This window comes from Anolis carolinensis, chromosome 2, assembly GCF_035594765.1.
Source record: "Anolis carolinensis isolate JA03-04 chromosome 2, rAnoCar3.1.pri, whole genome shotgun sequence".
NCBI classification, from domain to species: domain Eukaryota; kingdom Metazoa; phylum Chordata; class Lepidosauria; order Squamata; family Dactyloidae; genus Anolis; species Anolis carolinensis.
This window is the reverse complement of record NC_085842.1, coordinates 12,182,625-12,193,939: the sequence shown is the minus strand read 5'-3', so window position 1 is coordinate 12,193,939 and position 11,315 is coordinate 12,182,625. Positions and strand designations below refer to the sequence as shown.

At 46.7% G+C, this 11,315-nt stretch overlaps 1 protein-coding gene across 1 annotated transcript; it reads right to left on the bottom strand.

Annotated features, from left to right (window-relative positions):
- Window positions 1-3,314: 3,314 nt before the first annotated feature.
- Window positions 3,315-9,510, bottom strand: LOC103280836 (beta-1,3-galactosyltransferase 4). The gene is made up of 2 exons (XM_008121067.2): window positions 9,334-9,510; window positions 3,315-5,127 (listed from the first exon to the last, which is right to left on the bottom strand). Exon 2 carries the CDS (start codon window positions 5,099-5,101, stop codon window positions 4,046-4,048), a length of 1,056 nt encoding a protein of 351 aa, XP_008119274.2. The 5' UTR covers window positions 5,102-5,127; window positions 9,334-9,510; the 3' UTR covers window positions 3,315-4,045.
- Between the last annotated feature and the right edge of the window lie 1,805 nt (window positions 9,511-11,315).

The window sequence follows — 11,315 nt, the reverse complement described above, 5'->3', positions numbered from 1 at the left end:
TTGGCTGAAGCTAGCTCTAGTAAAAGATCACTAAAGTCCCAAAGCTGTTTGCAATCTTTCATCTTCAGTGATGGGAACCTGTTGAGTCGATCCATGAGGGACGCTTCTATCTCAGTGCTCGCACCGAAGCGCTGGTCCAAGCGAGACCACGCTGTGGACAAAGCTCTTTGGGGTTCTGCTACATGAGCAGCATAAAGTCTTTTTACTTGCTCAGCTGAGCTGGGTCCAAGCCACGCCATAAGAAGGGACAGTTCTTCATCTGCTTCTAGCTTGAAATCTCGAATGGCCCTCATGAAGGTGATTTTCCACAGAAGGTAGTCATCTGGTCGGTCAGTGAATTTCTGGACGCCTTTGTCTCTGATGTCTCTTCTTGGATTTCTCAAGAGGGAACCCAATTGAGACTCCAGTGTGTAAGGGTACATCTGAGTAGTGTGATGTGGCGTGACAAACTCAATGTTCTTCGGTTGAACACATCTTGTTGCGATAGTAGGCGATGCTGGGTTCAGCAGATTGCTGGCAGGCAGCACCTCTGAAGCCTTCATCTTCAGCGATGGGAGAATTGACTTGGTATGCAGGGATGAATGTGGTGGTTCACTCCCGGCCATGCCTTGCCAATCTGAATGGACATCTGGATGTTGTTGAAAGACGTCATCCTTTCGTTCCCAAGTAGACAGGTGGTATCTCTGAGGCCTAAGTAGAGGGATGGACTCTGACAGAGATGATGGCACTCTCCCGGCCGTGCTTTGCTGTACTTCTGAGGAATGGGCAGGCCTTAAAGTTGCGAACACTGGAACAGGTGAGCAATCTTCAAGGTGGCGAAAGGAGATATGACTCTGCACTACAGGTGATTCCAGTTGCAGATGTGCTGAAACCTTTGCTGTAGGCTCTTGTGTTGGCAGGAAACTAAGGTTTTCTTGGGTTAGTTCCTGTGATAGGGCTTTGGCTAGAACATTAGCTCTGACTATCTTTTGTGCTGTGTCTCTTTTTACTTGAAGCAGATCTAGATCCCGTTGCAGCTCATCTTGCTTGGCTTCAGCCATTGCAAGCTCTATTTCTCTCTGGGCCCTGGCCTGTGCTAGAAGCAGTTTCTGCTTGGTTTTAGCCTGTTGAAGGAGGAGTTCCTCTTCATTGAAGGCAAGGTCTTGCCTAGCCATTTCTGCAGACGCCTCTGCTTCTAAAACCTCTTTTCTAATTTTCAAACGGACAGCCTCTCTGTTGTAGTGGGCTGCTTTGGAAGAAGTACTGATGAATGAGTGTGTGGATTGGGAGGAACTGCTATGCCTAGATGAATGCTTGGATTTATGGCTAGCATCATTAGATGGAATCTTGAGCAGACTAGATCTAAGGCTTACACATGGGGAGCCTTGAACCCTTTCTTCTGCACCTTTGAATAAGGAACTGGGCTCTGGTTCAGATAGAACCGCGCTGTAGCGCCTCCTCTCTTCTTGTAGGCTAAAAGAAATTTCCTTAGCCCTATCTAAAGACTCTGGAGTGTTAATTTTGTTCAGTACATAGATTATTTCTTCTGCAATAGCACTCCCATTATTGAAGGCCTTTAAAAATTCTTGCCTAAGAATTTCCTTTTCCTTTGGGCAAAGGGATGCCTTTATTGCATCAGCTATGGTTGGCAGGTTTTGCCAAGCTCTGTTAAACCTCTGCCTAAGCTGGCCTTCCTGCTGCAAAAGGCAGAGCATTGTTTTCTCTGTGGGGCGGGGGGATTTGACCCTTGTTTGCAAAATCTCATTGCTATGACTTGACATTCTGTAATTCAAAAGGAAACTTATCCCAAGTTTCAAACAGTACAAAATGCAATACTATTTAACTATACAATTAAAGGCACACAAAAAGGGCAATGCAATATTTTAAACAAGACAATTAAAACAGCTGCTTAACTGGGAAGTTAAGCCTGGGCTTTCATAAACTTGCAGCAGGCTTTGAAGAAATGGCAGGAACTGCAGAAGGTTGGAATTTATTGCTTTGCAAACTGGTTTCTGGAAGAGGCTTGGTTGCTGTAAAGGCTGGCTTCTGGAGAAATGTATCTACTTTGCAGAAACCTGGATTTTGCTGCAGTTGCAAGAGCTGAATGTAGCGATTTGCTGGCTTGAGAAACAGAAAAGGCGGGAAACTTAGCAAATGTATCAATTTTGCAAAGGCTAGGCTTCTAGCAAATGTATCCACTTTGCAGAAGGCTTCAACTTGCTGCAGCTGCAAGAGCTGGATGTATCAATTTGCTGGTGGCTTGAGATGCAAAAGAGCGGGAAAGCTTGTAAATGTCTCAATTTTGCAAAGGCTAGGCTTCTAGCAAATGTATCCACTTTGCAGAAGGCTTGAACTTGCTGCAGCTACAAGAGCTGAATGTAGCAATTTGCTGGTGGCTTGAGATGCAAAAAGAGCGGGAAAGCTTGCAAATGTCTCAATTTTGTGAAGGCTGGGCTTCCCTCTGGAGGCAAAGGCTATGGGCCTCGCAAATTCAAGGCCCTTCCTGGCTCCTTCTTTTCCCTTCTTAGCACTTCTGGAAGGCTTCTTTCAGCAGTTCTGGAAAAGAAGGCTTCTCTCTCAGTACTTCTGGAAAAGAAGGCTGCTCTCAGCACTGCTGGAAAAGAAGGGTCCTCTCAGCACTGTGCCGTCGCGCCTGGGGCTGTACTCTTAGTGAAAGAGGCATGGACGTGACATCTTTCCCCAGGGGATTGCTTCTTGCCCTCCTTTAGGGAAACTGGAACTCCCAAGGACCAAAACACTGTAGTTAACTCAAAAACTGGGTTTATTCTTCACAAAGGGGGTAAAAGAAAATATACATTACAGTCTTTGGTTGTTTAAGTCCATGAAGCTTGTCCAGATCCCTCTTTCTCTGGCTGTGAATGCCGGAGCAAACTCAGCCTCAGTCCAATGACCTATATCTGAAGACAAGAGTCTTCCTCTGTTGCCAAAGGACTGATGTGAAGGCGCTTGAGACTCCTCAACGTTGTTCAGGTTGGCCCTGAACATGAAGTGTGAGTCCCAAGGGTAAGAACCTCAGAATTGGTGCTGAGAGGTAACTTTTGAAGGGCTTTCAGAGCCAAGCCTCTCTTTCACGTCCATCCGATAGAGTGGAATGAAAAGGAGGAAACACAGTCCTACTCCAGGAAGAGGTGGAGCCAAACAGTTTTGCTGAGTGAGCAATATAACAGGTACAAACAACATTGATTGACAGATATAAATAACCAATCCAACTACATTTACAGGGTAAGGGCAAAATCAGGCATGATACAACAATTCAAATCTTGAAACTTATAGTTTGACATATAGATGGCGCCACTCGCGCCATCACAAATGCTATGCCTCCAAAACGTTTCATGCCAGGCAGTAATTGTTTGGATCTTCCTTTTTGCCTTTTTGGAAGATGGGGTAAAAAGAAGGGGATTTGCCTTCTTCAAATCTGCTGGAACTTCTCGTGTTCTCCAGAAATCCTTAAAGATGATTGTCATTGGTTCAGAAATTACTTCTGCCGGTTCTTTTAATACCCCTGGATGTAGTTCATCTGGTCCTGGAGACTTGAATCCATTTAGATTAGTCAGATATTGCTGTCCTGCCTCTTTCCCTTCTTTTGAATGCAAAAGTTAGTTCAGGCCATCTCCCAATGTGGTAATGCCAAGTCCATCTTTCTGCTCCTTTGGGGTCCTGAAGCTTCTCAATCATGTGGGAGCCCCACAGGTATACATCAATAAATCCATCCATCAGTTGCTTTGTAGATCTCTCTTCTTCTCCCAAAAGCAAAGAACACAAGACAGCAGTGTTTGAACACTGTTCCTTAAATGACTGCAATAGTGGGAGGCTGGGAACCCACTCCTAGAAGCTATAAACAAACTATCCAAATTGGCCTAATTTAAACATTCCCAGTTCTGATCTGAATAAGCAGCAGGAGCAGAGAGGCCAAGATGGATGGATGGGCAGATGGAGAGATGCCCAAAATTATTACCAGAGAGCTTTGGCCACAGCTTGACCTCTAGCTAGCATGAACTTTCAGCCAGATGACCATTTGTCCAGAGACACTCAGCTGCCCCTTCACTTACAGGTCAGCCATCCAGGCCAGGGCCTTGCACCGCAGGAACCCCAGTGCCCACTGCCAGACCTGGCATGTCTTCTTGTAAGGAGTGGTTGAGTCCCAGACAGCTGCCATCTCGATGGGGGTCACCTTGTGTACGCTGAGGAGAACCTCCCGGTAGCAACAGGGGTCTGGCGGATAGTGGGCCGCACCAGTCAGTCGGGCCAGGTGCTGGGGGAGGATGCCTGCCCAATGGGCACAGAGCCCCACGAAGACGTCCTCCACAGGCACTAGGGGCACATGGCGGGAGGCCCCTAGCAAAATGGGCACAGCAGTCCCTGAAAGGACATAGACTGCGCCGCTGCAGTAGAGGGGAAAGTGCTCTGCTGGATAAAGGCTGGCGGGGATGTAGTGCTTGCTTCGGGAGTCCCGGTTGGGCCAGGCCCGCCAGTGGATCTCACCTAGGTAGGTGGGTACCAGGGTGGTGTGGTGTTCCAGCTCCTCAGCCAGGCCAGGGAGGTTTAGGAAGATATCATCATCCACCTTTACCAAAAAGAGGATGCCAGGACAGTGGGTGGCTGCCCAGCCCATGAGGGACAGTGTCTTCAGCGTCAGGTTGCCATAGGTGTCCAAGAACCGACCCTGGACCAGGTCCTGGTGCTCGGCCGCCTCCTGTTCTAGTGCTGACTGAAGCGAGGGTTCCCGGGGCAGCCCCAAGACAAAGAAAGTCCGGACCGTGAACTTCCCAGCCCAGCGGGCCCCTCCCCACGTGGACCGGATTGCCTGTCGCTGAGTTACATGGTGAGGAGTGCTGACAACCAGGACCAGGAGGGAAGGATCCGTGGAAGAGCGGGCCTCGGGCGTCGGCAGAAGGAGGAAGTCATCTGAGGAGGGCAGGAGTGGGGGGCTGATAGGGTGCCCCTTGTCTGGCATGAAGTAAGGCAGAGAATGTGAGAGCAGCTCCTCGTGGCCCCCACTGGTCAGAAAGCGAAGGGTCATGAGAACAATCATGGTGGAGAGCAGTCCCCACAACAGCCGGGGACGATAGCAGCGTTTTGGCCAGACTGGCAGAACCATCATTGGGAGTTAAAGGTCCAGAGGAGGGTCTAGAAATGGAGGAAAGAGGAAAGAAGAGGAAGAGGAGAAGACATTGGAGCGTGTGAAAAAGGAAGGAAGGAAGGAAGGCCTAACCTGCCAGTGACTGACCAGTCAGCTCGTGCCCCCAGTACAAGCTCCAGCCTTCACTCAAAGCCCTTCTACACATATAACCCAGAATATCAAGGCAGAATAACTCACAATATCTGCTTTGAACTGGGTTATCTGAGTCCACACTGCCATGTATCCCAGTTCAAAGCAGAAAGTATGGGATTTTATTCAGCTGTGTGGAAGGGGCCTCAGATGCCTTCATTCCAGCAGTTAAAGGCTAAACTGATTCATACAGTTGGACAAACCACCAAAGGGGTTCAACCCCAGTCCAACCCCTTTCTGCCATGCACAATCAAAGCCCTCCTGACAAATGGCCATCCAGCTTCTGCTTAAAAAATCTCCAGAGAAGTAGACCAGCTCCTTTAGCTGCTCCTCATATGGCTTGGATTCCAGACCTTTGACCATTTCAAGTCACTCTCCTCTGGACATCTTTTATCTCATCAATTCCTTATTGAATTGTCATGCCCAGAACTGGACTTAGGCTATTATTCCAGGTGAGATTTGACTAAAGCAGAAGAGAGTGAAGCTGTGACTTCCCTCGAGCTAGACACTAGACTCCTGTTGATGCAGATCAAGTCACATTGGCCTTTTTTACTGCTGCATCATACTGTTGGCTCATGGTCAGCTTGTGGTCTACAAAGACTCCTACATGTGAAGTCAGGTGTAACCCAACCTGTATCCTATAGACCAGCATGGGCAAACTTCAGCCATCCAGGCGTTTTGGACTTGTACTCCCACAATTCTGCTGTTAGGAGTTATAGGAGTTGAAGCTCAAAATGCCCGGAGGGTCAAAGTTTTCCCATGCCTGCCATAGATTATCCAGGGAGCAAACTCAAATTTAGTTTCCTCTTGTTTCCAAAATGCTTGAGACCAGAAGAGTTTAGGGTTTTGCATATACATCATGAATAGTTTGGAGATGGGACCCAAGTCTAAACATGAAATTCACTGATCTATATATATAAAAGAGTGATGGCATCACGGCAATTCACAAAACAACAAAAGTACAGGCCCCCCAACCTCAAAATTTGACAACACAACCCATCATCCACGCCTCAAGGTTGATACAACAAAAAGAAAAGAAAAATAAAGTCCTAATTAGAGGGAGAGCAATAATTTTTTTATCCAATTGCTGCCAGTTTAGAGGGCTAATCTCTGCCCACTTGGTTGCCTAGCAACCAAGGGACAGCCAGGTTTCAGTTAGGGGACAGGCAGATTTAGGCCTCACTGAGGCTTCTTCCACAGATTATCTAATTTGCACTGGATTATATGGCAGTGTAGACTCAAGGCCCTTCCACACAGCTATATAACCCATTTATAATCTTATATTATCTGCTTTGCACTGGATTATCTTGAGTCCACACTACCATATAATCCACTTCAGTGTGCATTTTATACAGCTGTGAAGAAGGAGCCTCATATAATCCAGTTCTGAGCAGATAACATAAGATTAGAAATATACAGTAGAGTCTCACTTATCCAACGTAAACAGGCCGGCAGGATAAGTGAATATGTTGGATAATAAGAAGGGATTCAGGAAAAGCCAATTAAACATGAAATTAGGTAATCGTTATACAAATGAAGCACCAAAACATCATATTATACAACAAATTTGACAGAAAAAGTAGTTCAATGCGCAGTAATGCTATGTAGTATTTACAGTAGAGTCTCACTTATCCAACACTCGCTTATCCAACGTTCTGGATTATCCAACGCATTTCTGTAGTCAATGCTTTCAATATATCGTGATATTTTGGTGTTAAATTCATAAATCCAGTAATTTCTACATAGAATTACTGTGTATTGAACTACTTTTTCTTCCAAATTTGTTGTCTAACATGATGTTTTGGTCCTTAATTTGTGAAATCATAACTTAATTTGATGTTTAATAGGCTTATCCTTAATCCCTCCTTATTATCCAACATATTCGCTTATCCAACATTCTGCCGGCCCGTTTATGTTGGATAAGTGAGACTCTACTGTACTGTATTTACAAATTTACCACTAAAATACCACAATGAATTTAAAACACTGACTACAAAAACATTATGAAAAGGCAGACTGCGTTGGATAATCCAGAACACTGTATAAGCGAATGTTGGATAAGTGAGATTCTTCTTTAATATGAAATAATTACTGGGATAGAATAATGCAGAACAATATAATCTCTAAAACCAGGACAGTAAATAAACAGGGGAATTTCACACAGGAAACAATCAGGGCCAGCTAACACCTCCCAACAAAGTATTCCCATCATCAAAGTCTGGCAAATCCTCTGTTTTCTCAGGGTCACAGACAGTAGAAGCACATAAAATATCGCAAACAACACCACTCTGAAAACAAAGGAATTCCAGACAAGAAACAATCAGGGCCAGCTAACACCTCCCAACAAAAAATTCACTCAGAGAGGAAACAGCCAGGCTTTAAAGCTGCAAGGCCATTACATCCTAATCATTTTTCCTAATTGCAGCATTCATACTTGCCTCCAACAAACAAAAAAAACCCAATCAGAAATATTGTATATTCACAACCTTATGATATAATATCCCCTGATGGCACAGCGTGTTAAAGCGCTGAGCTGCTGAACTTCTGGACCGAAAGGCCACAGATTTGAATTGGGGGAGCGGAGAGAGCCCCCACTGTTAGCTCCAGCTTCTGCCAACCCAGAAGTTCGAAAACATGCAAATGTGAGTGCATCAATAGGTACTGCTCCGGTGGGAAGGTAACGCCGCTCCATGTAGTCATCCCACATGACCTTGGAGGAGTCTACGGACAACGCCGGCTCTTCGGCTTAGAAATGGAGATGAGCACCAACCCCCAGAGTCAGACACGACTGGACTTAATGTCTGGGGAAAACCTTGACCCTTGACCTTAACTACCACCAATTCCCCAATACTTTATTTCCCAGACCACCAGACTTCGCCACAGCAACGCGTGGCTGGGCACAGCTAGTATTTTATATATGTCTTATTATACAAATAGCCAATAGTTTTATCTGTAACAGTGTTGCTCATGAGACAAACTTCATATACATTGAACCATCAGAAAGTAAAAATGTCAGTTCCTCAACCACCCATGGGGATAATTTTGGATTTTGGAGGACAAGACAAACTAATTTCAACAGGGTTGGATTTGCAAAACTGTATAATAGTAAACCCTAAAGCAGTGATTCCCAAAGTGGGCGCTACCACCCCCTGGTGGGCACTGGAGCGATCCAGGGGTGGTGGTGATGGCACCTATTAGGACACGGGGACAGGGCTGAGCACCTGAGGTGCCTGTTAGGACACACAGGGGGCGGAGCTAGAGGAGTGGCCGTGGCTTCTTCCCAAGAGCCCGAGACAGGGCTGAGCCTCTATACCTCTCCTGAGGCACTTGTTGGGACACAGGGGGCAGCGCTAGGGAAGGGGGCGGGGCCTCTTTCCAAGAGCCCAAGACAGGGTTGAGCCTCTATATCTCTCCTGAGAGGCCTTTTAGGACTAAAGGGCGGGGCTAGGGGTGGGGGTGGGACCTTTTCCCAGAGTGCAAGACAGGGCTGAGCCTCTGTATACCTCCCCTGAGGCGCTTGTTAGAACACGGGGGCGGGGTATAGAGGTTCAGCCCCGTCAGGCACTTGGGAAGAGGCCCCTCCCCCTCCTCTATCCCCGCCCCCTGTGTCCTAGCAGGCACCGCAGGACAGGGATAGAAGCTCAACCCTGCCTCAGAGCTCCGCCCATCCCAGTCCCGGCTGCATAACTCCGCCCATCCCAGTCCTGGCTGCCCATTTGTGGCCCTGCCCACCTCCACCTCCCCCTTCCAGCCCTGCATCTTGGACTAGGGGAGAGGCTCAGCCCGGCCCTCTTGAGCAGGAGCCACGCCCACCCCTCTAAGCCATGCCCCCCTTTCCAGGGGGCGCTGAGTCATATTTTTTCTGGAAAGGGGGCGGTAGGCCAAATAAGTTTGGGAACCACTGCCCTCGAGCCATCCAGTCCAGCCCCATTTTGCCATGCAGGAACATACAATCAAAACACTCCCAGCAGATGCATATCCCGCCTCTGCTTAAAACCCCCCACAAAGGAAGACTCCACCAGATTCCCAAGTAGCAGCTTATTCCTTTGCCGAACAGGTCTTACCACCAGGAAGTTCTTCCTAATGTTCATAAGGGATCTCTTTTCCTGCAAGTTGAATCTTTAGTCTTTAGAGCAGCAGAAAAGCAAGCTTGTCTCCTCCTCAATGGGTATCCTTTGAAATATTTAAACATGGCATCCACGAGCCCTCTCAGCCCTTTCTTCTCCAAGCAAAAAATACCCAGCTTCCTCTCACCTGCCTCTGAAAAGGTGTGGTTTCTTGGCCTTTGAGTCCTCCCAGGGAGATAGGGCGGAAGATAAATAAAATTGTATTGTTTGATCACTTTGCTCGCCTTTCGGTGGATGTGTTCCAGCTTCTTAATAGCCTTCTTGAATATTCTGTAATTTCAGATGTGGTCTGGTCTGAGTTGAATGGTGTGCGTGGGATTTTGCAGCACTGTGTAGTTTTTAAAATGTAGTTTTAATTGTATTTTTTATTATATTTTAATCTTTCTCTCATGACACAAAAGATTTAATTTTTTTTAAAATTATATATGTGCTAGCTTAGGTACCCAGAAAACATTGTTGGTTGGGTTCACAGTGCTCTCTGGATATGGGTGAACTAGAACTCCTAAAATCAAGGTCAGTTCCTTCCAAACCCGATCAGCATTCAAAGTTGGTCATGTTAGTTATGTGTGCCAAGTTTGGTCTAGATCAGCTGTGCTCACAATGTGCTCCTTGAAGCCCTAAGGACGATCAGGGGCTCTGTGGGGGTCCTGTGCTCCCCCTGCCTAGGAAACACGTAAGGCCTATATGCTCCCAGTAGCAGCGTGGAGACCAAGTTTGGCTCAGATGTATTGTCAGCTGGATGCACAGTGGTCTTTGATTGGAGGAGAACTACAATTCCCAAAGTGTGGTTTAATTTTCCCCAAGCCCCACCAATATTCAAAGTTGGCCATGTTGGGTATGCATGTCAAGTTTGGTCCAATTCCATTGTCAGTTGAGTTCACAGTGTTCTTTGATTGTGGGCCAACTACAATTCCCAAAAAGTGGATCAGCCTATCCCCACACAAAAACCCCCCAACGGAATTTATATTTGGCCATGTTGGATATGTGTGCCAGGTTTCGTCGAGATCGATTGTTGGCTGTGTTCAGAGTCGTATCTGGAAGTTGGTGATCTATAACTCCCATAAACCATCGTCAATCCACCCCAAACTCTTCCGGTATGTTATTTTGGTCATGGGGGGATCTGTGTGCCAAGTTTGGTCCAGATCTATTGTTGGCAGGAGTTACAGTGCTCTCTGAAAGTGGGAGCCATCTTGGAAAATACATGCATACACTTTTATTACATACACTAGTTTGGGGACCTGGCAATGTCTGGGTTATTAGAAAAAGGCATTGTTTGTTTTGGGGTGTTAGGTAATATCAGACAATTTGTAATGCTATTTATTTGGGGGGGGGGAAGCAAGTCTTTGCTTTTGTTTTTTTTATGAATGCTCCCATTAGAAAATGCATAAGGATGCAGGTGAACTATAACTCCCAGATTCCAAGGGCAATCACCCCGCCTGTATTCAAGGTTGGTCATGTTGGGTGAGTGTGCCAAATTTGGTCCAGATCCGATGTCAACCAGATTCAGTCCTCTCTGTATAAGGGTGAACTACAACTCCCAGATTCCCAGGGCAATCACCCCCAAACTCCACCAGTATTTGCAGTTGGCCATATTGGGTCTGTGTGCCAAGTTTGGTCCAGATCCATCATTGGCTGGGTTCAGTGCTCTGTGGATAAGGGTGAACTACAACTCCCATATGGCAAGAGCAGTCACCCCCATACCTTGCCAGTATTCACAGTTGGCCATGTTGGATCTGTGTGCCAAGTTTGGTCCAGGGTTCAGTGCTACCTGGATGCAGGTGAACTACAGCTCTCTGAAATAAAGTTCAATTCCCCCCAGTCCCCTCCAGTATGTTCAGATGGTCATGGGGGATCTGTGTTGAAAGTTTGGTCCAGGCCCATCATTAGTGGGGCTCGCAGTGTTCTCTGGAAGTGGATGA

Bases quoted from the DNA above. Each gene is read 5' to 3' on its own strand.
- LOC103280836 (XM_008121067.2), bottom strand. From the start codon at position 5,101: ATGATGGTTCTGCCAGTCTGGCCAAAACGCTGCTATCGTCCCCGGCTG.